Raw genomic sequence first — 22,806 nt, 5'->3', positions numbered from 1 at the left:
CCCCTCAGGCCCCGCCCCCTTCCTCCTCGCGGCTGGCCCCGCCCCTCGCCTTACGCCGCCGCATCAGGCCCCGCCTACTTCCTCCCCGCTCTTTCTGTCGCCTCAGCGCCGCCTCCGTCCCTGGCTTTCAGTTCCTCGCCGGGCCCCGCCTTGGAAGCCGGTCTAGCCCTCGAGAGCCTGACAAGAGAGGCTTTGAGTCTCCACCAGCAGCCCTTCTTCTCTTTTCGGGTAAGTGGGCCTTGCCTGCTCCTCGCGTACGGCTGTGTTTTCTGTGAGGGAAAGAGGGCGCGTGGGCCAAGGCCTAGGTCCTCGCGCGCCCTCCTCGCGTGAGGGAGGGGCGCTTCCTCCTCCTTCCCTCCCCCCCTCCCCCCTTTAGAGTTCTACTTCCTCTCTCCTGCCAGTCCGCGGGACTTTTCTTGCCTCCCATCCGGGTTCATGGTTTGTTCCGCATGAGCCCCGCCCCCTTCTCTTCCCAGCTGTGCCTAGTGTTTGGTGGCTGAAGCAGGGCTGTTTGTTTACCTCCTCTGCAGCCAAACACTTCCGGCTGGCGCCACGCCTTTTTCGCCAGGCATCGGTTCGCAACACAGTAATTCCAGCAGACAAGAGTCCTTTGTCCCACCCTGGTCATTCCACACACATATAAACCTTTTTTCCTAGTTCCAACAGACCTCACTACCTCTGAGGATGCTTGCCATAGATGCAGGGGAAACGTCAGGAGAGAATGCCTCTAGACCAGTGTTTCTCAACCTGGGGGTCAGGACCCCTGAGTGTCAGAGGGGTCACCAAAGACCAAAAGAAAACACAGTATTTTCTGATGGTCATGGGGATTCCATGTGGGAAGTTTGAGCCAATTCTATCGTTGGTGGAGTTCAGAATGTTCTTTGATTGTAATGAACTATAAATCCCAGCAATTACAACTTCAAAATGTCGAGATCTACTTTCCCCAGACTCCACCAGTGTTCACATTTGGGCATATTGAGTATTTGTGCCAAGTTTGGTCCAGATCCACCATTGCATGAGTCCAACAGTGCTCTCTGGATATAGGTGAACTACAACTCCCAAACTCAAGGTCAGTGCCCACCAAACACTTCCAGTGTTTTCCATTGGTCATGGGAGCCAAGTTTGGTTCAAATCCATCGCTGGTGGAGTTCAGAATGCTCTTTGATTATAAGTGAACTATAAATCTCAGCAACTACAACTCCCAAATTACAAAATCAATCCTCGCCCAACCCCACTAGCATTCACATTTGGGTGTATTGGGTGTTTGTGCCCAGTTTGATCCAGTGAATGAAAATGCATCCTGCATACCATATATTTACATTACAATTCATAACAGTAGTAAAATGACTGTTATGAAGTAGCAACGAAAACAAAATATGGTTGGGGGTCACCACAACATGAGGAACTGGATTGAGGGGTTGCGGCATTAGGAAGGTTGAGGACCACTGCTCTAGACCATGGCCATATAGCCCGAAAAAACCTACAACAACCCAGTAATTCAGTTGCATAATAATAATAAAGTATGGACTGTCGATGTTGCAATCTCAGGTGACAGCAGGATTGAAGAGAAACAACTGGAAAAGCTGACACGATATAAGGATTTAAAGATCGAACTGCAAAGACTCTGGCACAAACCAGTTAAGGTTGGCCAAAGTGGTGATCGGCACACTGGGTGCAGTGCCTAAAGACCTTGGCCTGCACTTAAGCAAATTGGCGCTGACAGAATTACCACCTTCCACCTGCAGAAGGCCACCTTATGGGGATCTGCACACATTATTCATGGATACATCACACCAGGCCCGTAGCCAGGATTTTGATTCGGGGGGAGGGCTGAGTGAGTGAGTGAAAGAGGGTCTACCCTAGGAAACCTTTTGGAAAGGGAGGGAAATGATATTTTGACATACTCTGGGACGGTTGGGTGACTTAGCTGTTGGCCTTCAATTCAACAGATGGCTTTTGTCCAGGGCTTAAGTTTACCCAGTTAGAATCCTGAAACCTAAATCAATTCATTTTTTCCTAAATTACAGTTGACTTCTTGTATAAGTGATAACTTATTAAATCAGCATTTAGCATAAGTTCAGTTGACTTAGTGAACCTATTTTAATTGGAACTAACAACAGGATTCCGACCTTACATGGCTGTTCAGAGTTTAGGAAGTTCTGTTCTGCTTTCCACCTACATTGTATATTTAGGCTGCCACCTTTGGATCTGAGACCTTTATTCCTGAGAGCTTATTGAGATGTTACACATTTTTGTGTTGTTTTAGACAGGCAGCTCTACTTTTATCTGAATGTGTTTGTTGGGAGATAAAGTTTGGACTCAGTTAAGTTCTTTCTCAAGACAATATTATCATACTACAAATTTGGACCAGCCTTGGCATACTTCTTCTTCACTATCCAATTTAAAATAATTTTGTGACTTACTTGTCCTCAACACCCTGTAGGTACTAAAAGCTCATGTGACCATATTGTAGGTACTTAATTTTTAATTTTATTCTTACATTATAAACATATAGTCATGACTATAGTTTGGGAGTTCACAATGTGAGTATGTATCATTCAGTTTTTTAGGGACACTGAGTAATACTTTATTGTTTTTGAAAGAAAATTGAGCTTACTTTTGGGAAATGACAGTGAATTTACATGATCAAATTAATTCACTGTTGATTTTTTTTCATAGAATGAATAAATGTGGCCGTGATGCTGAAGCTGGAAAAAAGCTGATGTAACCAAAACCAGGATGAGTCAGCTGCCAGAACATCAAGGAAATGCCCTGGGCAGCAGTTTGGGGTCCCATCCTTCTTTACGAGATGTTCATTCCATAAACCCTACACAGCTAATGGCGAGAATTGAATCTTATGACACCCGGGAGAAAAAAGGCATATCTGATGTCCGAAGGACTTTCTGCCTTTTTGTTACCTTTGACCTCTTGTTTGTAACTTTACTGTGGATAATAGAGTTAAATGTGAGTATTTCTAATAACAGACTGAGAATGTGTAAGATCAGGAATGGTGAATTCCAAGACTTCATTAAATTGGATTACAGTCTCATGTCCATTTACCTGGGAGAAAGCCCCATCGAACTTAATGAGAGATTTCTGAGTAGTCGTGTCTAAGATTGTTTTTCTTGCTAATTGTCTTCAAATTGATTTTGATATATGATCACCTATGAATGAAAGACCTACAAGTCACCCTGTCATCCACAAATTCAGAGCTGAGAGAGTGTATTCCTCTAGAATGAAGTCTTCCTCTTTTCCTCTCATCCTCCACCTCACCAACCATTGTCATTTCTTCTTATGATATGGTCAAAATATGACAGACTCTGTTTAGGGAGAGTTCAGTCCTGATCGCTCTAAGACCCATTTATGTGTCTTTTAGTATAAACATAGAACTTGTCCACAGCACCATATCTCATATGTGTTTTCTTCTTATCCACTTTCTTCACTGTCCAGCTTTCACAACCATATATAGAAATGGGAAATATGATCTCACAGATAATCTTAATTTTAGTATTCAGTACTACATTTAGTTCCTTCATAGGTACCCTTCCAAGTCTTACTCTTCTGTTTTTTTATTGCAGTCTCCACTCTTATTAATTATAGTCCCAAAGTACTGAAAATCTTGAATTATTTTGATGTCTTCATCATCTATTCTAAAGTTAATTAAATCATCTGTAGTCATTATTTTTATTAAGGCTTCACACTTTCAATCTTGACATCTCTAATAATTGTTCCAAATCTTTGCTATTTTCTCCAAGTAGTATGGTGTCAATTGCATATCTAGATTGTTGGTGTTCCTTCCTCCAATTTCCCACCTCCTTCTTCCAAGTTGAATACTGCTTTATTTATGTAAAAGCCAACATATGTTTGTATGTACAGGGTGAGGCAGCATAACTTCCTTTTTTAAAAAGCACGCCATTCAGTCGGTTGAAGACGTAGCGGAGCTGTGGTGGTCTCGTTCAAGAGGCAGGAGTATAAAGTTTTGTCCTGACACAGTTCAGTCGCCATCATGCATTGGAACAGTGAGGAGCGTGCTTTTGCCATTGAGGCCTACTTTTTGAGCGGATTTGGAGTGGCCGGCCTACTCTCCAGATTTGGCCCCTTGTGATTTTTTTCTACGGGTTTTTTTGAAATCCCGTGCTTATGTGAACCATCCAAGGACCCTACAAGATTTGAAGACCAACATCCAGGAAGAAATTGCTATGCTGGCAAGAGTCATGACAAACATCAGAAATCAGTTTACTCAGTGTATGGAGAATGTAGAATGGGGGACATCACCTACCTAATTTGATCTTCAAAACTACGTAAAACAAAACTTTAGATACGTGCCTACATTATATATATATATATATATATATATATATATATAATTCTGATTCATACAATGGGTTTTATTAAGTTTTGAAAAAAGGAAGTTATGCTGCCTTGCCCTGTATATATGTTGGGTTGTACGTTTGTGCCTCAAAGGCTCCTACATGGCCTGATAAATTTGGACCAGCCTTGGCACACTTATTCTTCAGTATCTAATTTAAAATAATTGAGGGGTTTGAAAAAAGAAAAGAAGGGAGAAAGAAAAAGAAGGAAGGCAAGGAAGAGAAAGGAAAGGGGGGAATGTATGAAGAGAAGATATGGGAGAAAGAAAGGAAGAAAATGGACATTGTGAGGTAGACTTTCTCAGTTGGAGAAAGCAGGTGGGCAGCAGCCCCCCCCCCCCCGACATCCATTCAACCTGTGTATATGCGCTAGTGTATGATACTTTCGATGTACAAGTTAAGCAGATACAGTGATAAAATGCAGCCTTGCCTGACCCTCTTTCCAATTGCAAACTGTTCTGTTTCTCTGTGTTCTGTCCTAACAGTAGCTTCTTGTCTGGAGTACAGGTTGCACATCTAGACAATCAAAAGCTGTGGCACCCCCATTTAGGAATGAGCCATAGCTTTTTGTGACTTACAAAATCAAATGCTTTAAAGTCTATAATCACAGTTCACTTTCTTTTGAAAATATTTAGTGTGCTCCATTATCCAGGATATGTTTGTGATATGATTCCTTGTGTTTCTTCCCTTCCTGAACCCAGCTTGGACAGCTTTCTTTTTTTTGCAGGATTTTAAACATCACATTGGGAAATTAATGAAATGGTCCTGTTATTACTGCAATCCCTGGTGTGCCCTTTCTTGATGATTATTGAGCAAATCTCCCTAGACTTCCAAATGCATGTTTTCATGTTGTGAAATGGCCTAAGGAAATTACAGTAGCATGGTTTCAACTAACTGGCTACATTCATGGAACTGGTTTTCATGCCGCCTCTTTGCAACAGAGTAACTAAATTTAAAATTATATTAAAATCTGAACTCAAAGCAACAACAGACAGTGACACAGTGGCTATGAATGGCCACTACTCAATATGAAAAGCATAAAATCAGGTCAAAAGTCTAAGGTAATAATAAAGTATTTGCAGCCTGGCAAGAGATCTCAGGCTAACGCTGGGAAAGTAGCTCTACTACAGCCTTTTAAATTTATGGTTGGGAAGATTGAAAGGGAATTTTCCTGCTTTGCACTTTTAGTACCTGCTGACAAATGTGGGTATTACAGAGGATGATCTACATTGCCATAGAAGGCACTTTGGAACTGTATTGAACTGCATTATACGGTCTACTCTGCATTATATAGCATTTTATGCATTATATGGCAGTGTAGATTCAGCCTGAGAAGTTTACTGCTTTAGCCATGATAGATTTTTTAAAAAATATGTAATGAAATATTCCCCATGACAGCATAATCCCCTCCCTTGCTCTTTAAAAATGTATACTTTTATAAATATATCACCATTCAGTAACATCTGCTTTTGTTGAGTGGATCTTATTGCCAGGCTTACAGGATGGCAGAATAAAAGTAACAAAGACAGGTTGTTTTCCAAACATTCAGGAGTGATACCAGATATTGTAAAATGCTATTATAAAACAGGATAAGATGCTGAGTGGGGACTGACTGCCACCAGAAACATCTTTGTGAAATGCATGTAATATATGACGCATATCTTGTCCATCTTATTTTATTGTTTTAATAACAGGCAGTCCCTGAGTTACAAACATCCAACTTACAAATGACTCATAGTCAGGAGCAGGGGTGAGACAACAGGAAGTGTCAGAAATCTACCCCAACGAAGGGAAGTTCACTCCTGAAAGAGTTATCACGGGAAAAGGTGTCTTCACTGAAGCTTTATCACCAATCCTTGTTTCCACAACAAGCCAAATTGTCCTAAATCTAATTATCAAAGTGAGGTGAAATCTTCTGAACAGAGACACAGACAATAAAACAAACACCAAGATGTGTTAACCCTTATCTATGCTATCCAAAGCTACTCTTTTATTTATTTATTTGGGTGGAGTTGCACTTAAAATGTACCTATTCTGTCTCATATCCACATCCAGCTTAAGAACAAACCTACAGAACCAATCTTGTTCATAACTTGGGGACTGCCTGTACATAGAATGTGTCACTTATAACTGTGTGTATATATATTAATATGAGGGGATATTTTATTTCTGCTTAGGTAAATGGAGGCATTGAGAAGGGATTAAAAAACGAAGTCCTTCATTACGACTATCACTCTTCATATTTTGATATATTTGTAAGTATTTATTTTCCGATCTTTAATTTTTCTATATGAAGAAGCTTTGTCTAAGAAACCTGAAAAGAATAGAAAACTGCTAATCAAAAAGTATATTTCTACAAACATATTTGAGAAATGCATGTTAGTGCGGAGAGTTGCATTAATAAACCGTCCACATTGGCATTTATTATTTCACACCCATCACAAGCCTATTTTAGACCTCTAATAAACTTTTCAAAACAGAAGTAACCACTTCAGGATAACAGTATTATCAGCTTAATGACCCATGGCCTAATTTAATTCGGCAGAAATGCTGAAATAATCAGGGTTTCTGTGTTGGAGGAACACATCAAATGTCTTCAGTTCTAGTATTCAGATGTGTTCTGGTTGTTCTAGGCTGGTAGATCTTGGGGTTTTATGGGAACAAAATAGGTCCCAAAATCTTAACCTCCCATAAGCTTGATGATATCAGTGGGCATCCTGTCTATATTGGTAATGAAACTGAGAAATAATTTACAGTTTCTGCAACTGGAACTGAACAGTAAGTTTGGTTAAGAAAAATACACATAAGATAGCTGAAGTTTAAAAAATATAAAAGTTCTGGTTTGAAAGTCAAATGAGGAAATATCCCAGAGAAAAGAGAATCCAAGGACCAAAAAAGCCCAGAGAGACCTGATGATTGACAGAAGAGAGATGGGCTTGAGAGAAAGGGAAAGGGAGTTGACGAATATTGAGTGCTAACCCAAGGATTGTGGAAGACTTCATAGTTACTAAGTACATGGAGAAGTGAATTTGAGTAGAAAATGAAAATGCCACAATAGATTAGGTAATACAACAAAGCAAATTCTGTTCTTAAGTTCAATTTCTTGGTGATAAAATAAGGAAAGCAGTGATGAAAAACTTCCCTCCCTGCTTTGCGTATGTTATCACTAAGAAATTGTACTGTAGCAATCACAAAGGGCACTTCTGAATAGATTTTTAGTAATAGATCTCTAAAATTAAAAAAAGAAGAAGCCAAGAGATGATATCATTTGTTGGAAAAGATAATACTAAGATAAGTGGAAAATAGTAGGAATAGAGGCTGACTGGATTATGGGTGGATTGAATGGAAAAAGGCAGGCATGGCCTAGAGTTTGTAAGACCTGAAAGGTTTTTGTATAACCTCTTAGTGGTCTCTCATTCCTAGGGTAGCTGTAAGTCAAATGAGAGGCAAGATATCAGATATTTTAAAAATTGGGCGTGGTTGGTGGAGTTATAAAGTACTGTAGAAGAGATGGATTTTAGAAAATAGGAGCCCCCGGTGGCACAGTGGTTTTTTAAAAATAATATTATTTTATTATTTTATCATGGTTTAATAATTTGTTATACCTTGTTTGTTTTACAGCAGATACATATTATTCAATACAGCTTACCATACTTTTGGCATCTAGTGTTATTTTTCTGCTTATACATATTATCTATCCCTCACCGCTGTGCTCCCCTCCCCCCTCCCAAGCCACAGCTTTTACATATCATCTGTCCAAAATTTTATTCTTCTTGTGGCAGCAACTTTCCTTCTTTGTTTTTAAATCCTTTTTCGATAATTTTTCTCCATACATCATCAAAAGCACTTCGTTTCCATATACCTCTTTTAGCTTTTAATATACATGTCAACTCATCATTTATTGCCAATTTCCATACTTCCTTATACCACTCCTCTATTTGTATATTTATTTCTTTTTTCCAATACCTTGCTATAAGCAGTCTTGCTATTGTGGCACAGTGGGTTTAATTGCTGAGCTGCTGAACTTGCTAAACGAAATGTTGGTGGTTTGAATCTGTGGAGCGGGGTGAGCTCCCACTGTTAGCCCCAGCTTCTGCCAAACTAGAAGTACAAAAACATGCAAATATGAGTAGATTAATAGGTATCACTAGGTGAGAAGGTAGTGGCATTCCATGCAGTCATACCGCCACATGATCTTGAAGGTGTCTACAGACAACCTTGGCTCTTTGGCATAGAAATGGAGATGATCACCACCCCCCAGAGTTGGACATGAGTAGACTTAATGTCAAAAGGAAATCTTTACTTTACACTACAACCATGTAAAACATTTCTTTTGTTGTATTATATACTTGAAAGCAGAAAACAAACCAGAAAATGTGAAAAAATCAGCAATGAAAACAAAACAGTTCACACTTAACAAGTGCTCCATTTTCTTGCAATAAGAAAGGGAGAGAGAAGAAAGCTGGCTTTGGTGTAAATAACAAGAAGAACAATTTAAATGCGATAGTAGAGTATTCTCAGAATTCTCTCCCTTAAAAATGTAGCCCTCTAATCACTAATGTAGCCCTCTAAGCCCCCAGTGGTGCAGTGGGTTAAACCCCTGTGCCGGCAGGACTGAAGACTGACAGGTCGCAGGTTCGAATCCGGGGAGAGGCGGATGAGCTCCCTCTATCAGCTCCAGCTCCTCATGCGGGGACATGAGAGAAGCCTCCCACAAGGATGATAAAAACATCAATTCATCCGGGCGTCCCCTGGGCAACGTCCTTGCAGATGGCCAATTCTCTCACACCAGAAGCGACTTGCGGTTTCTCAAGTCGCTCCTGACACGACTAAAAAAAAAATCACTTTGGCTGGAGGGGTTGTGCTCTCGACAGCATTATTCAGATAGAGATACATTGATTGCATGTGATCAGAGGTTGAATAAATCTGAGATCAGCATATTATACAGAAAATATTTGTTACAGCCTGTTTTATGAAAACAATCTTTATGAGGAGGAAACCTTTATAACGAAGTGGCTGAAAAAAACGAGGCGGCAAGTGTAGAATGATGTCCATAAGTTGCCTCAGGAGAAATGTGGGATGGGATGGTGACAGAAAAAGACGAATGATGCCACATTTTAGTTTTCTAAATCAATATTGTAAAAATCTTTTTTGTTCCCCACTTTCCAAACTTTTCTGTAGCTCCTGGCTGTCTTTCGGTTTAAGATTTTGATACTTGCCTATGCGTTGTGCAGATTGCGACATTGGTGGGCAATCGCAGTAAGTAGCAGATTTTTTAACAGATAAGGGCAAGTGGTGTTGACTTGGCAGCATGTCCATAATGTAATATGCTTTCCAAAACTGCATCGCTTCTATCTTATAGACTATATAGCAGCGCCAGATTTTTCTATTTAATAGCTTTTTGAGGTCCATATATTCATGTTTCTGTGGATGGTGTGACATAGCTAAGAAAGTAAGCTCTGTACAACAAAAATAGGGTTTTTTTTCTTGTTCTGGCATGTTGTTTGCTTACTGATTGACTGTTTGGAACTGTTTCTTGCATTTCTTTGGCTCTGTTTTATATCTTTTAGAAGGTGTACTTCAGATTAAGGGCTAACTGTGGAATATTTTCCTATGTTATTACTTCATTTCTGTAAAACCAGGGTGGATGCTTCCTCAAGTTGCTTTGGTTGCAATTAGTTGTAATTATTTTCTTCAATGAGGTAGGAATACTGGAAATAATATATTTAGATACATAATTAACTACAGATCACACGTCTGTGAGTGAACTGAAGATTTGTATTCCCATGTTTGGAATCATAGATGAAAAGGAGATGAATTTGACAATTCATGGATATTTAGTTCGAACTTGCTAAGTTCAGAATTTTAATAATTGTTAATTGCCCAGCATGGATCACAGTTTTTGTGTGGTTGGGTATTTGTGATACTTTCCTGTGGCTTGAGAAAGTAAACTAGAAGATACACCTGCATTCATAACCATTAATCTTTCTTTCAGTTTACAACCGCAGTAACCAGTGCCTTCTTGTTAACAAAAGTAATCATTTCAAAGGTAGGTTTATCATTGTAAATGTTCATTTAAATTGTATTCTGTCATTCATCTGTTGTAATATATTTTTATAATTTATTTTCTCTCTTCTCACCCCCTTTCAGCTGTTGTCTCAAGGTCCTTTTGGCTATGTGTTGCCCATCATATCTTTCATTCTTGCCTGGATAGAAACCTGGTTCCTAGATTTCAAAGTTTTGCCACAGGAAGCAGAAGAAGAAAACAGTATGTTCCTTTGCTGTCTATAGTAGCCAGAAACATTGTTTGTCTTGCATGCTGAAGGAATTTTGTAGGGTATAATAGCGCTGGAGAGAGAAGGTTGCTTTGGTGTCCACAGAGTTGTAAGATAATGCTATTTAAAGTGTGATAATGCTGTGATACATTATTATGAGTGTTTATAACTTCATTTTAAAAGATTTTGTAATCATGACTTCCTTTTTGTCTATAGGACTGCTCCTGGTACAAGATGTCTCTGAGCGAGCTGCTCTTCTTCAGCCTGGACTCCTTTCTGATGGACAATTTTATTCCCCTCCTGAATCCGAAGCAGGTAACGAAACATTTTCTTCAGAGACTTAAAGAACACCATGTAACAAAATTTGAAAAAAAAACTTCCTGTTTTGAAAGTGTTATTTCCTGTTTATTTGGGTGATACTTACTTTAAAAGGTTATACTCCAGAAACTTAGTTTTTGTGGTCACCATAAGCTTTGTTGAATTGGTTGAGACTGTGAGATATTCATTGAAAAACTATAGTAAAAATGTGCTGCAGGATGTCCCACAGAAACAAAGTTTTTGCAGTTTAAAAAACTTTCCCACGTATTTATGATAGAACCAATTAGGAAATGGTATTTGTAACCCAGAAATAAAAATCGTGTTACATAGTATTATTTAAATATAATAGTACATATAGTCAGTTCAAAGCTTGGGAAGAGAAAGGAATCTATAGAATGAAATGTTTATTTTTATCAGGAAAATCTGTTCAAATGGAAGAAGTAAAAATAAATTGCAGACAATTAATCCATCCTGGTGGCAATTAATGCAAATACATATAATTTTTGCAAATAAATACAAATAAATAAATAACTACTTCTCTTTTGAATCAGCTACATTGGCTTCCAGTTGTTTCCGGGCACAATTCAAAGTGTTGGCTTTAGTCTATAAAGCCCTGAACAGTTTGGCCTTAGCCTACTTGAGTGACCACATCTTCTCCTATCAGCCCATATGAGCCCTGAGATCATCAGGAGAGACCCTTCTCTTGGTCTCATCACTGTCACAAGTATGGTTTGTGAGAATGAGAAAGGGCCTTCTTGGTGGTGGTCCTGTAGCTCTGGAACTCCCTCCTCAAAGAGGTGCATTCGGCCAGGTCGTTACTGGCCTTTCACTCCCTGGTTAAAACCTTTCTATGGAAGCAGGCCTTTCCCAACAACCATTAACAAGCAGGCTATTTTGGTCTGGCAAGGCTCACACAGCCAAAGATTTGGATCTTTATGCAGTGTGTTGGTTTATTGTTTATTTGTTTGGATTAGAGGGGTAATGTTGTGTTTTTGTATTATGACATTTCTTTTAACCATTTGTTTGCTGCTTTGAATCCCACCTGTGGGGGAAAAGCGGGATAAAAATAAATAATAATATTAATATTTATAGTTATATCAAGGGTACAGTTGTAATGTATTTAAAAAACAAACAAAAACTCACAAACTTTGAAAAGTTGGCATTATATTAAATGTCCAATAATAATAATAATAATAATAATACTTTCAGATAAATATAATTAACCCCTCCCCCCAACCAAGGGAGCTAACATTACTTGAATCAATTTGCAATGAAAAATGGAATCGAACCAAAAGGCAAATTTCAAAACTATATCAAATAATTCAAAAAGTTTAAAAAAGGAACATTAATTGGACTGAGACTGGTATGGGAATTAGATCTATGGTTCAAATTGGAAGAGAAACAGTGGGGCTCAATCTGGAAAACTGAAGCATATAAATCAATTCCAGTACAACTGAGAGAAAATATTTTGAAAATTATGAATAGATGATACTATAATTCACTTAAACTCCATAAAATTAATAATTTATTTTCCAAATTGTGTTGGAGAAAATGGAGAAATAGGAGGTGGGAGACACATGTGGCTAACATGCCCCGAAATACACAGATTCTGGGATAAAATTCTAGTATGGATAAGGCAAATATAGGGGGGAAACAGTACACTTCAGAGGAGCTCTACTAATTGATTTCTGTTTTTGAAAACAAGAATAAGGATTTGGTTTCGGTTTATTTAAATTGTATTTCTTCGGCTTGGAAGTTGCAGTTGGAAAGAGATCTTCTGAATCCTGCTGTGTAAAAAACTGAAGCTTTGCAATGACCATGTGTTATTTTATTTTAAACTAGCCATTCCCTGCCACGTATTGCTGTGGCCGTCTGTGTATATGTGTTTTGTGCATGTATTTATGTGTATATGTGTGTGTATATATTTGTGTGTATGTGTACATATGTGTATTTGTGAATATATATGTGGTTTTGCACATGTGTAATGCATTTTTTTGTTTTTTGGCTTTTTAAGTATCTTCTGCTGTGATTTTCAGTGTCTTTGTGAGTGATGATCACTTGTTGGCCTGATAGGTGTATTGTGACCAAATTTGGTGTCAATTCGTCCAGTGGTTTTCCTGTCGTAGATCCTGTGAATCGCACATATGGTAAATCCTGCGCATGCGCAATCCAGCGATCGGAACCTTCTTCAAGTAAAAAATGACCGTTTAGACTCCCTCTGGCCACGCGCCCCCCTCCCCTATCCTATATATAGCCCGGGGCAGTGGCCGTTATTCAGTTCTCTTTTTTCCGCGCTAAAGCGAACAGCGAGGAACCTTTCCGTTGTTGAACGACAAGGTTACTGAAGAGAATTGACAAAAACAATATTTTATTCTATACTATGGCTACTACAGCTTTTAAGAAATGTCTCAACTGCCCAAATATTCTCCCGGACACAGATGGACACGCACTGTGTCTTGAGTGTCTGGGTGAAGGGCACCTCTCTCAACCTTGTGAGATCTGCGCTGCTTTTACTCCTCAGACGAGGAAAAATAGACTGTCGAGACTAAGAGCAGCGCTTTACGAGAAAGCTTTAATGCCGCATCCGGCTCTAGAAACTGCCCTTGAACAACCCTCCTTACCTTCGGGGGGAAAGAAAAAGCTTAAAAAATCTAAAAACGGCGGCCTCCAAAATGGCCGCCAAACTACCGTGCTGAAGAAAGCTCTGACAAAGAAGTCCGTCCCTTCCGCCATGGATCGTGGAGGCGAGAGACTGCACAAGGCGCCGAGAGACTCGGGCCTGATCGCCGGAGGTGTCGCAGGCCCCAATGCATTGAACGCAACCCCTTCGGGGACCTCTCGGCCTCAGACTGACGCAGGGGCGACGACCAATGGTCTGACCCCTCCGATGCCGCTGCTCTCCCCGAACGCGCAGGGAGGCGGAGTTTGCGCGGTGGCTCCTTTCGCTCCCGAAGTCGACTCCGCCTCCGAAAATACCGTCCCTTCGACAAGCCACGCCTTCGAGGGCGTGTACAATGGGCCTCCCAGCTCCGAGGCTGTTGAGCAAGCTCCGCCTCGCCCGATATCGGAAGGCACTGCCGACCGAAGGGAACAGCAGCCAGTTCAGAGGATGAACGAGGCAACTATTCAAGAGGAGAATCGCCAGAATGAAACGGCGAATGCGGCAGCAGCACCATCATTGAGATCATGGCCTGCCATGACGTTTCGCCGGCCAAGCAAGCGCCCAAGGCGCGCAAGGTCCCCATCGCGACGTCATGGTTCTCGACGTCGACGGTACCGATCCTCATCCAGGAGGCACCGACGCATACGCTCCTCTTCCTCCTCATCATCCACTTCTTCATCCTCATCCTCCTCGTCCTCTTCAGGACGCTCAAGGAGGCACAGCCGCTCCAGGTCCTCAAGATCCTCTAGCCATTGGAGGAGATATGGCCCTGGTGCTATGCCCTTTCAAGGCTACTGGCAGATGGGCCCTTCTGGCCAATTGATGTTCATACAGCAACCTATTCCAAGACAAGTACCTACACCGGGGCAAGCCCCCATGCTGCTTAATAGACAGCTTACCAGCACTAATACATCTTTGACTAATGATGTTAATCCTGTCAGTGTATACCACATGAGACCTTCGGTACAGGATGCTGCTATCACTCCTATGCCTATTAATAATAATAATAATGTTAATACCAATGTGTCAACTATGAGAGATGCTGATGATGGACATGTAGCACAAGAGACTGCTCCAACTCAAGTGATTACACACCAGCAGCATAGAGAGCAGGGTCACAGTGATGCAGTTGTTGTAGCTTCATCTACGCCTACTCTGGCAAACACTACCCAGAACTTATTGCGTGCGCAACCAGTTCCTGAACATGTGCCTGTTGTTGCAGCACCTGAAGGGAATGACGAGGCATCAGACTCCGACTCCCCAGATACTATCCAGACATTGGGGGGTGAGGAAAACACTGGTGTTCAGCTGACAGACTTTAATAGGTTTAATGCTCTCATGGAAAGAATGATAAAGGAACTAGGAATCCCAGCTCCAAAACCACCAGAGCATATCGATGACCCAATGTTTCCTTCCGAGGAGCAGAATGCTTCCCCCTCTATGTCCTTACCAATGTTACCATATTTATTGAAACTCTCTAAAATTGTAGATGTATCACCATTCATGACTCCAGCAATACCCAAGAGGCTGGATTCAATGTATAAAATTGATGTTTCCTCATGTAGATGGGTTACTATTCCCCCAAAACCAAATACGGTGGTGACTGAGGTGGTGAAATCTAAGCGTCCTAAAGGCGCTCTGACTACACCTCCGGATAGAGAGGGCAGGAGGCTTGATTCTTTAGGCAAAAAGGCACACATTGCTGCTGGGTTGTTTACCCGCATGGCCCACTTTGCAACGTACATGAGTGGTTACCAATCTTTTTTGTGGAAAAAGATCTTGCCCAGTATTGAATCTCTGCCTAGAGATGATCAACACCTGCCGAAAGCCCTCCAAGCAGAGGCAATAATACTTTCCAAATTTCAAAAAGATTTCGCTAAACACCTAGCCGAAGCAGCAGGAAATTTATTTGCAACTGCTACTGCCATTAGAAGGCATGCATGGCTGCGTGCAGCCAATCTCTCTGAGGAGGGAAAGTCTTTAGCAGAAGACCTTCCTATTCACGATGCAGGGCTTTTCAATCCAGACACAGATGTTAATATCAAGGAGAAACAAGATGTGCGCCAAGCCGCAAATAAGTTCGGCTATACGTGGCAACCCTTCCAGCAGCAAAGGTCTAGGTGGCAACAGCCCAATAATTACCGCAGACCTTATGGCACATACTATACCGGGCCCTTTAGAAATAGGGGCAACGGTTCTTCTAGATTTCAAGGGGGAAAAAGAAATTCGTACTTCCCTAGGAACAGGACACAGCCCTATCAAAATAAACCCAAGGGTCAATTTAATCAAAAGAAACGTTGAGTTATGTTAATCCCATAAATGAACATTACATTTTAATTTATATAGATTAACACTCTATGAAATGTATTTTTGTCTCATTTGTCTTTGTGTAGTCTTCTAAACCATGATATTGAACACATTTGATCATGGTATCAAAAGCTATCTTGAAGGATTAGGTTCAGTATGGATGGGAAAAAACCCTAAACTGATGGGCATTGTTGTTGTTTACAATCCTTGGGCGAAAGTCATGTAGTTGAAACATGTAACTATTGTAAAGTTACTTCAAACAAGTTTTGAAAAAAGTTTTATAATCTTAATGTTTCTGGGGTTGGACCTACACTGTAGAATTAATACAGTTTGACACTAGTTTATTCGCCATGGTTCAGTGCCATGGAATTGTGAGATTTACAGTTTGGTAAGGCAGGGATACACAAGCCTCCTCTCCCCACCCTGACATTCATGTCCTTTTCTTCCTCTTTTGATTTCTGCCAAATACAGGATGCAAATGGATGTTGTAGCCCCTTTGAAACTAAAGGGAATTATTTAATATTGTCAGGTCTCAAAGATGCTACGAGATCTTTTTGTCTAGTATTAAACAATATGAATGATTAGCAGTAAACTTTGAATTGATTTTATCACTACAAGCTTAGGGGATGATATGGGGAAACTAGATTTATTTCAAAGAAGTGGAATTATTTTCTTTTTAGCCCCATCTAGTGGTGATCAAAGAGTGAGGCATCTATTAGACTCTCAGTTAATTGGAACTCCTGCAACTGGAAATCTCAAGCAACCAGCAAAAAAGTCAACAAAACAATACGTTAAATAGAAAAGGAATTTTTATACTAAAGTAAAACTGTATTTCAATAGTAATATCAAGTAAATACAGAACTTATGGTATATAGGATGGGGTTTAGTATTAGGCCTGTTTTAATAGTAACTTTCAAGGAATCAGAAACTACATTTATCTGGCATCTATCAATCCCCATGGGTGGTGCTGGTTAACTGAGAATGTACTGGAGTGTACTTCCAAAAATAATGCTGACATTTAACCAGTCATTGAGATTTTTCTTTCCACTGGGCAACTGGATACTGATGACACTAAAACGGATGGGTTTAGTTTGGTTGAAACTAGATCAGGTGCCTGAATTTGTTCTTTCTCCTTTTCTTGCTGTCTTGAAATCTGCTACAGATTGTTGGTGCTCTGTGACCCTGTAGAGTGCACATAGGAAACTGGAACTGGATCAGGTTCTAGTGACTTCCCTGCCTATCCTTCCCACTTGTAGCAAGATCAGGAAGCCACGTTCTTTGCCTGTATATTCTTTTTTTGCCAGGCATGTTGACAAATGAGCATATGGGATAGCATAATTTTTTCTAGCACTGCAACCTGTAATTCTTCAGTTGCAATACCAGGGACCGAAACTGAGATGTTATGCATAGAAGTTATGTAACCATCTTGCTGAGTTGTGTCCCTCTAGACTATTAACTGAAAAATAGGAACAGCCTTCTCTGTATTATAGATGCTGTTCTGTCGCGTGCTGGGCCTGTAAAGAATTTCCTTTACAACAGGACCTGCAACCTTTTTCCAGCGGGAAGCCAGGGGGGGGGGGGGGGGGGCGCAAAGAGAAGTTCTCAGAGGTTTTCCACCACAAATAGTCTTTAGATGGCTTGTGAAGTACAACAGTCTTTTATTAATGAACAATCAAACAGAAACTTCTCTTGTCTTTAGTAAAGTTAAGCAAATGATTTCAAGCTTTTAAGCAACTGGTGAATTCCTAATCTTGCCCACGAAGGACAGACAACTATCTTCAATAACTTCTTCTTTAAAGGAAAATCCCCTTTTTAACTTCTCCCAGGCTGACTGTAATCTAACCCTTACTGATGTGGGCTCCGCTACCAGGTCGAACTGCTTCTCAGACACCGAGTGGACCTAGCAGTAAAGGCTTAGATGTTCTCCAACTGGAGTTCTTTGGTCTTTAGGGCTGTTTTCCTGGAAATTCTTAAAGGTTGAAGCTTTTGTACAGGGGAAGCTTGCACACGTCCTATACATTAGTTTTCCTTGCTGAGACTAACTAAAAAATGGCTCACTTCCCTTCCCAATTGCCCTGAGCAAGGGGCGGAAACAAACTTAACTATGATGGACAGGTGACTTGCCCTGTGACTGCAACCAAAAGAAGCCACCTATCTGCAGAGTCCCTGAAACGTAGGACTGCAATCAAACATTTAATAAAAAGCAAATAAAGTTGGAGCTCCTGGTACAGCTGTACCAGAACAGACGCCAAAAAATAATAGTGTCCAGAAATAGTCTTTACAACATTTTAAGAAAATAATCCTCAATAAATATATTCAGTAGATGATACAGCATGCTTAAGAAAGTCATCAAGTGTGCATGGATATATGCTACTAGGAAGCCAGGATTTGATTTGAGGTGTTGTAGAAAACTGGTGTGAGCCATGTTCATATCAGGTGCTTACTTCAGCATAAGCGCAGGGCAAATGTCAGGAGGAGAAGAAAGGAAAGTCATGCTTTCTCACCCTTTAAGGAAGGCAAAAATCCCTCTGAACAAATCTTGTCCAGAAAATTCTGTGATAGGTCTTTGTGTTGCCATACATTGGAGATGACTTGAGACAAAAATATACACTCGCCCAACTTCATTTGCTGCCTAGGTTTTTTTATATAGTATATTTCACAAGAATTATGTTTTTGCCATCAATTGTGACATGAGATTTTTTCTGGATGGCACTGTGGTTCTCAGAAGTATTTTTCATGATCCTGATGAGATTCTTAGAAGTGCTGTTTACAGTCTTTCAGAGAACTGTTGATAGGCCACTCATAACAGCCCACACTTTAGTTGTCCGAATTAAAGAAAAATCTGTAACTTAGAAGCACTGTGCTGCACTGGGCTTGCATAGTGTTCTAATAACAACTTCGCTCTCAGTCAGTATCCTTTTGATACCCTGCTATAATACAGGTATTGTATAATAGCAATCTATCTAAATAAAAATGTAATGTTCGTTTGTGGGATTAACATAACTCAAAAACCAGTGGATGAATTGCCACCAAATTTGGACACAATATACCTACTACCACAGTTCACCTAAAATCAAAGAGTATTCTGAACTCCACCAATTATGGAATTGAACCAAACTTGGCACATAGGACTCCCAAAATCAACCAAAAATTCTGGAAGGGTTTGGTGGGCATTGACCTTGAGTTTGGGAATTGTAGTTCACCTACATCCAGAGAGCACTGTGAACTCAAACAATGATGGATCTGGACCAAATTTGGCACAAATACTCAACATGCCCAAATATGAACACAGATGGCGTTTGGGGGAAATAGACCTTGACATTTGGGAGTTGTAGTTGCTGGGATTTATAGTTCACCTACAATCAAAGAGCATTCTGAACCCCACCAACAATAGAATGGGGCCAAACTTCCCACGCAAACCCCCCCAAGACCAACAGAAAATACTGTGTTTTCTGGTGGTCTTTGGTGACCCTTCTGACACCCCCTCCCAACCCCCCCCCCCCCCGAGGTCCCAATCCCCAGGTTGAGAAATGCTGCCTTAAGGCCATCCAGCCCAACTCCCTTCACTAGGGTAAGAAAACGTATTCAAAGCCCTCCTGACAAAGAGCCATCCAGCCATAGATATAGATAAATAATATAGATAGATAGATAATTCACACACACACACTCATATGTATATGACATAGTATCATAGTTTTGAAAGTGACCCCTAAAGAAGGACAACAATATGTTCCAGTGTTGGCAAACTAGACAATCTCTACATCAACACTGACAAAGAAACAACAAAGAATACTGTTTACCCACAAGCATAAAGAAATTACATATATTACAAACCAACACTTTCTCATTACTTTATTTTCCAGATCACTAGACTGGACCACAGCAATGCATGGCAGGGGACAGCTAGTGCATTTACTAAAATCAAATATCAGATAGTACTCATTCATTTAGTTCAGAAAATCACGTCTTAAATTTCTCATTTTTTCAGTACTGTGTAAAAGGTTGCCTTGACACATCAAACTTAATTTTGACCTTAATCTTTCTATTTATATTTTCCAGGATCTGATGAAGAATCTGAAGAAAAACAGGATAGTGAGAAAGCAGTTTTATAGCAGTGCTACAATAACAGGTAAATTGTATAGTGAAATGAACATTTATGCATTGATAGTAAATAAAACTCCATTAGTATAGCAGCTATAACCTGTTTTTATGGTTTCCTGTCAAGTGCCCTGTTATGCAGTTGGCTTGAAAGTGACTTGCAAATTAGATTGTAGATTGTTAAATGTTTTTGTCATCTCTTTGTTGCTAGAGAAGAGCCAAACTATTGGAACACTGAGCATTTTCTCTGTCCCATTTTGGATGATGTGAGCCTCACTTGCTCTTTGGGTTTTTTAAATGATTTTTTTCTTGCATGGAAAAGAAATATTGTTTTATGTAGCTATTCTCTTTGCAGTGTGTATGGAAGGGGTTTCTTTGTATCCTATTGTTGAATGGTCTTGTAAAATAATTCTATGGTCAGAGAAAATAGATGAGTGCTTTAGAGCCATTTCTCCTTCAGTTCAAATGTATGTGTATGGAAACAATTGTTGAGATGTTTATCTTCTACATATTAAATATGTGTTTGTGCCTGTGTGTTTTCAGAGAGAAAACCTGAAAGTAGAGCTGCTCAGGACATGCTGTTTCTGGGACCTTGATAGCGATGCTGTTGGTTCACATTATTGGAACTCATAGTGAGAACTTTATTTATTTATTTATTGATGAAGGGGGATGTCCCTGTGCTCTGTAATACCTCGCCAAATCTCTATCACATCTGCATATATATGTGTATATATTGGACTGAATCATGCCTAATATGAAATATGCTCATCTGTAATGTATTCAGTGATGCTTGAAACTGACTTTTAATGATGAGGAGCCCACTGGTGAGTGGTATGCTTGTGAAGCGAACCTATAAATGGAATACTACATGAAGTAATACTGTATCATAAACCTCTGTTTCATGATTTGAATTCACTATATATTGTGTTTGATGTCATTAATTTTACATATTATTTTTAATAATGTATCTTTTTTAAAGATGAATTTAAGCACTCTTTGCAAATTAAAGGAACACATTAATAAAACGTGACAGTGCAGCTTTGTGTGTGAACCCATAACATGCTTCTCTTATATAACACTTTACTCGCTTCTATGCAAGAGCTGGCATTCTCTTAGTGAAGGACATTGCAGAAAGAGACATTCACTGCCTTCCTCACATAATGACTAAAGCTCTCACAGAACGTACCTCCCTCCTGTACATCCCCATAGTGGCTGCATGGTAGGTGGAGTGCAATGTCATGGAAACAGGTCAGAATATGTTCCTGTAGTAAGGTATCAAAATGAAATGCATTCTCCTGAGATTTTGGTTGAAGAAATCCTCATTGTAGATTGGGTTACAAGGACTCCTTTGGCCACTGAATAGCTGTATTGGAGGGGAGTAGAGCTGTATAATTGTTCCTCCTGAGCTGAGCATTACAATATGCCTCCCAATGCTGGATCCTGACCATGGTTTTGAAATGGTTTCTGCTCATAAACTTAAATGTGGGACAGATTTCAGGAGTCTGTATGTTTTCAGTGTACACTAATTTACTTGTTTAGAGTTTATATACTCCACTCTTCAGACAAAAAGCCTACAGGAGTGGCTTACAAAACATTAATTTGACACTCCAATGCCCTCAGGCTTATAATAATAAGGAAATGGCAGTAGGGAAGGACATTGACTGACAGATGGAACCCATTCTTCTTCTCTGCCTTGTAAGACACTGAAATGGCAGCTGGTACTGAGAGAGAGGCTTTCATCTGCTTCTGGAGCTAAAGCATAATGGAGTGGTGCCTGATGAACTTCTCTCCCTCTAGAACAGTGGTTTGGTCCTCTAGGTGTTTTGGTGTTTAGCTCCCACAATTCCTAACATCTGATAAGCTGGCTGGGATTTCTAGGAGTTGAAGTCCAAAACAACTGGAGGACCAAATGTTGGGTTTTGTTGTTTATTCGTTCAGTCACTTCCAACTCTTTGTGCCCCCATGGACCAGCCCGCACCAGAACTCCTTGTCAGCCATGGCCACCCCCAGCTTCTTCAAGGTCAAGCCAGTCACTTCAAGGATACCATCCATTCGTCTTGCCCTTGGTCTGCCCCTCTTCTTTTTTCCTTCTATTTTTCCCAGCATCATCTTTTCCAAGCGTTCCTGTCTTCTCATGATGTGGCCAAAGTACTTCATCTTTGCCTCTAATATCCTTCCCTCCAGTGAGCAGACAGGCTTTATTTCAGGTAGTATGGACTTGTTTGATCTTTTTACAGTCCAAGGCACTCTCAGAATTTTTCTCCAGCACGGTTCAAAAGCATCTGCCTTCCTTTGCTCAGCCTTCCTTATGGTCCAGCTCTCACAACCAAAGGTTACTATGGGGCATACTATTGCTTTAACTATGTAGATGATTCTACTTGTTGGGAACCACTGATAAAAGGTACAGGACTGACCTAAAAGGCACCTTTTGAGTCTTAATCAACCTCTTCTCTGTGCTAGCTAATGCCATTAACAATGTAATTTTGGGGATCGAACAGAAAAGCACTCCACCATGACTGGGTCCTGCATGGCTATGGTCTTGCCTAGTTGGGCTGTAAGTGGGGGTGAATCCAATCCTCTTGCCATTTCAGAATGAATACCCACGGTTAATTCAATCTGTCATTATGCAAATTAGAAACCCTCACCAACTCGCACTACTAGTTGTTATGGAATTCAAAATCTAGAGCAGAGCCTTCTAAACCGTTCATGTTGGTGACATGCTTTCAGCAATGTATCTTTTTGTGCCACAGTAATTCAGTTTTGCAAGGGTTAAACT

The 22,806-nt window shown here is 40.2% G+C and overlaps 1 protein-coding gene across 1 annotated transcript; it reads left to right on the top strand.

The window, feature by feature from the left end:
• The first annotated feature begins 47 nt into the window (after positions 1–47).
• On the top strand, positions 48–21,055 carry STARD3NL (STARD3 N-terminal like). Its single transcript, XM_060781612.2, has 9 exons — positions 48–228; positions 2,680–2,964; positions 6,548–6,625; positions 9,552–9,629; positions 10,366–10,419; positions 10,521–10,638; positions 10,862–10,960; positions 19,992–20,061; positions 20,574–21,055. Exons 2-8 carry the CDS (start codon positions 2,740–2,742, stop codon positions 20,042–20,044), a joined length of 705 nt encoding a protein of 234 aa, XP_060637595.2. The 5' UTR covers positions 48–228; positions 2,680–2,739; the 3' UTR covers positions 20,045–20,061; positions 20,574–21,055.
• Positions 21,056–22,806: the final 1,751 nt, after the last annotated feature.

Source organism: Anolis sagrei, chromosome 6, assembly GCF_037176765.1.
Source record: "Anolis sagrei isolate rAnoSag1 chromosome 6, rAnoSag1.mat, whole genome shotgun sequence".
NCBI classification, from domain to species: Eukaryota; Metazoa; Chordata; class Lepidosauria; order Squamata; family Dactyloidae; genus Anolis; species Anolis sagrei.
The sequence above is the reverse complement of the archived record's forward strand: the minus strand, read 5'-3'. Positions and strand labels throughout refer to the sequence as shown.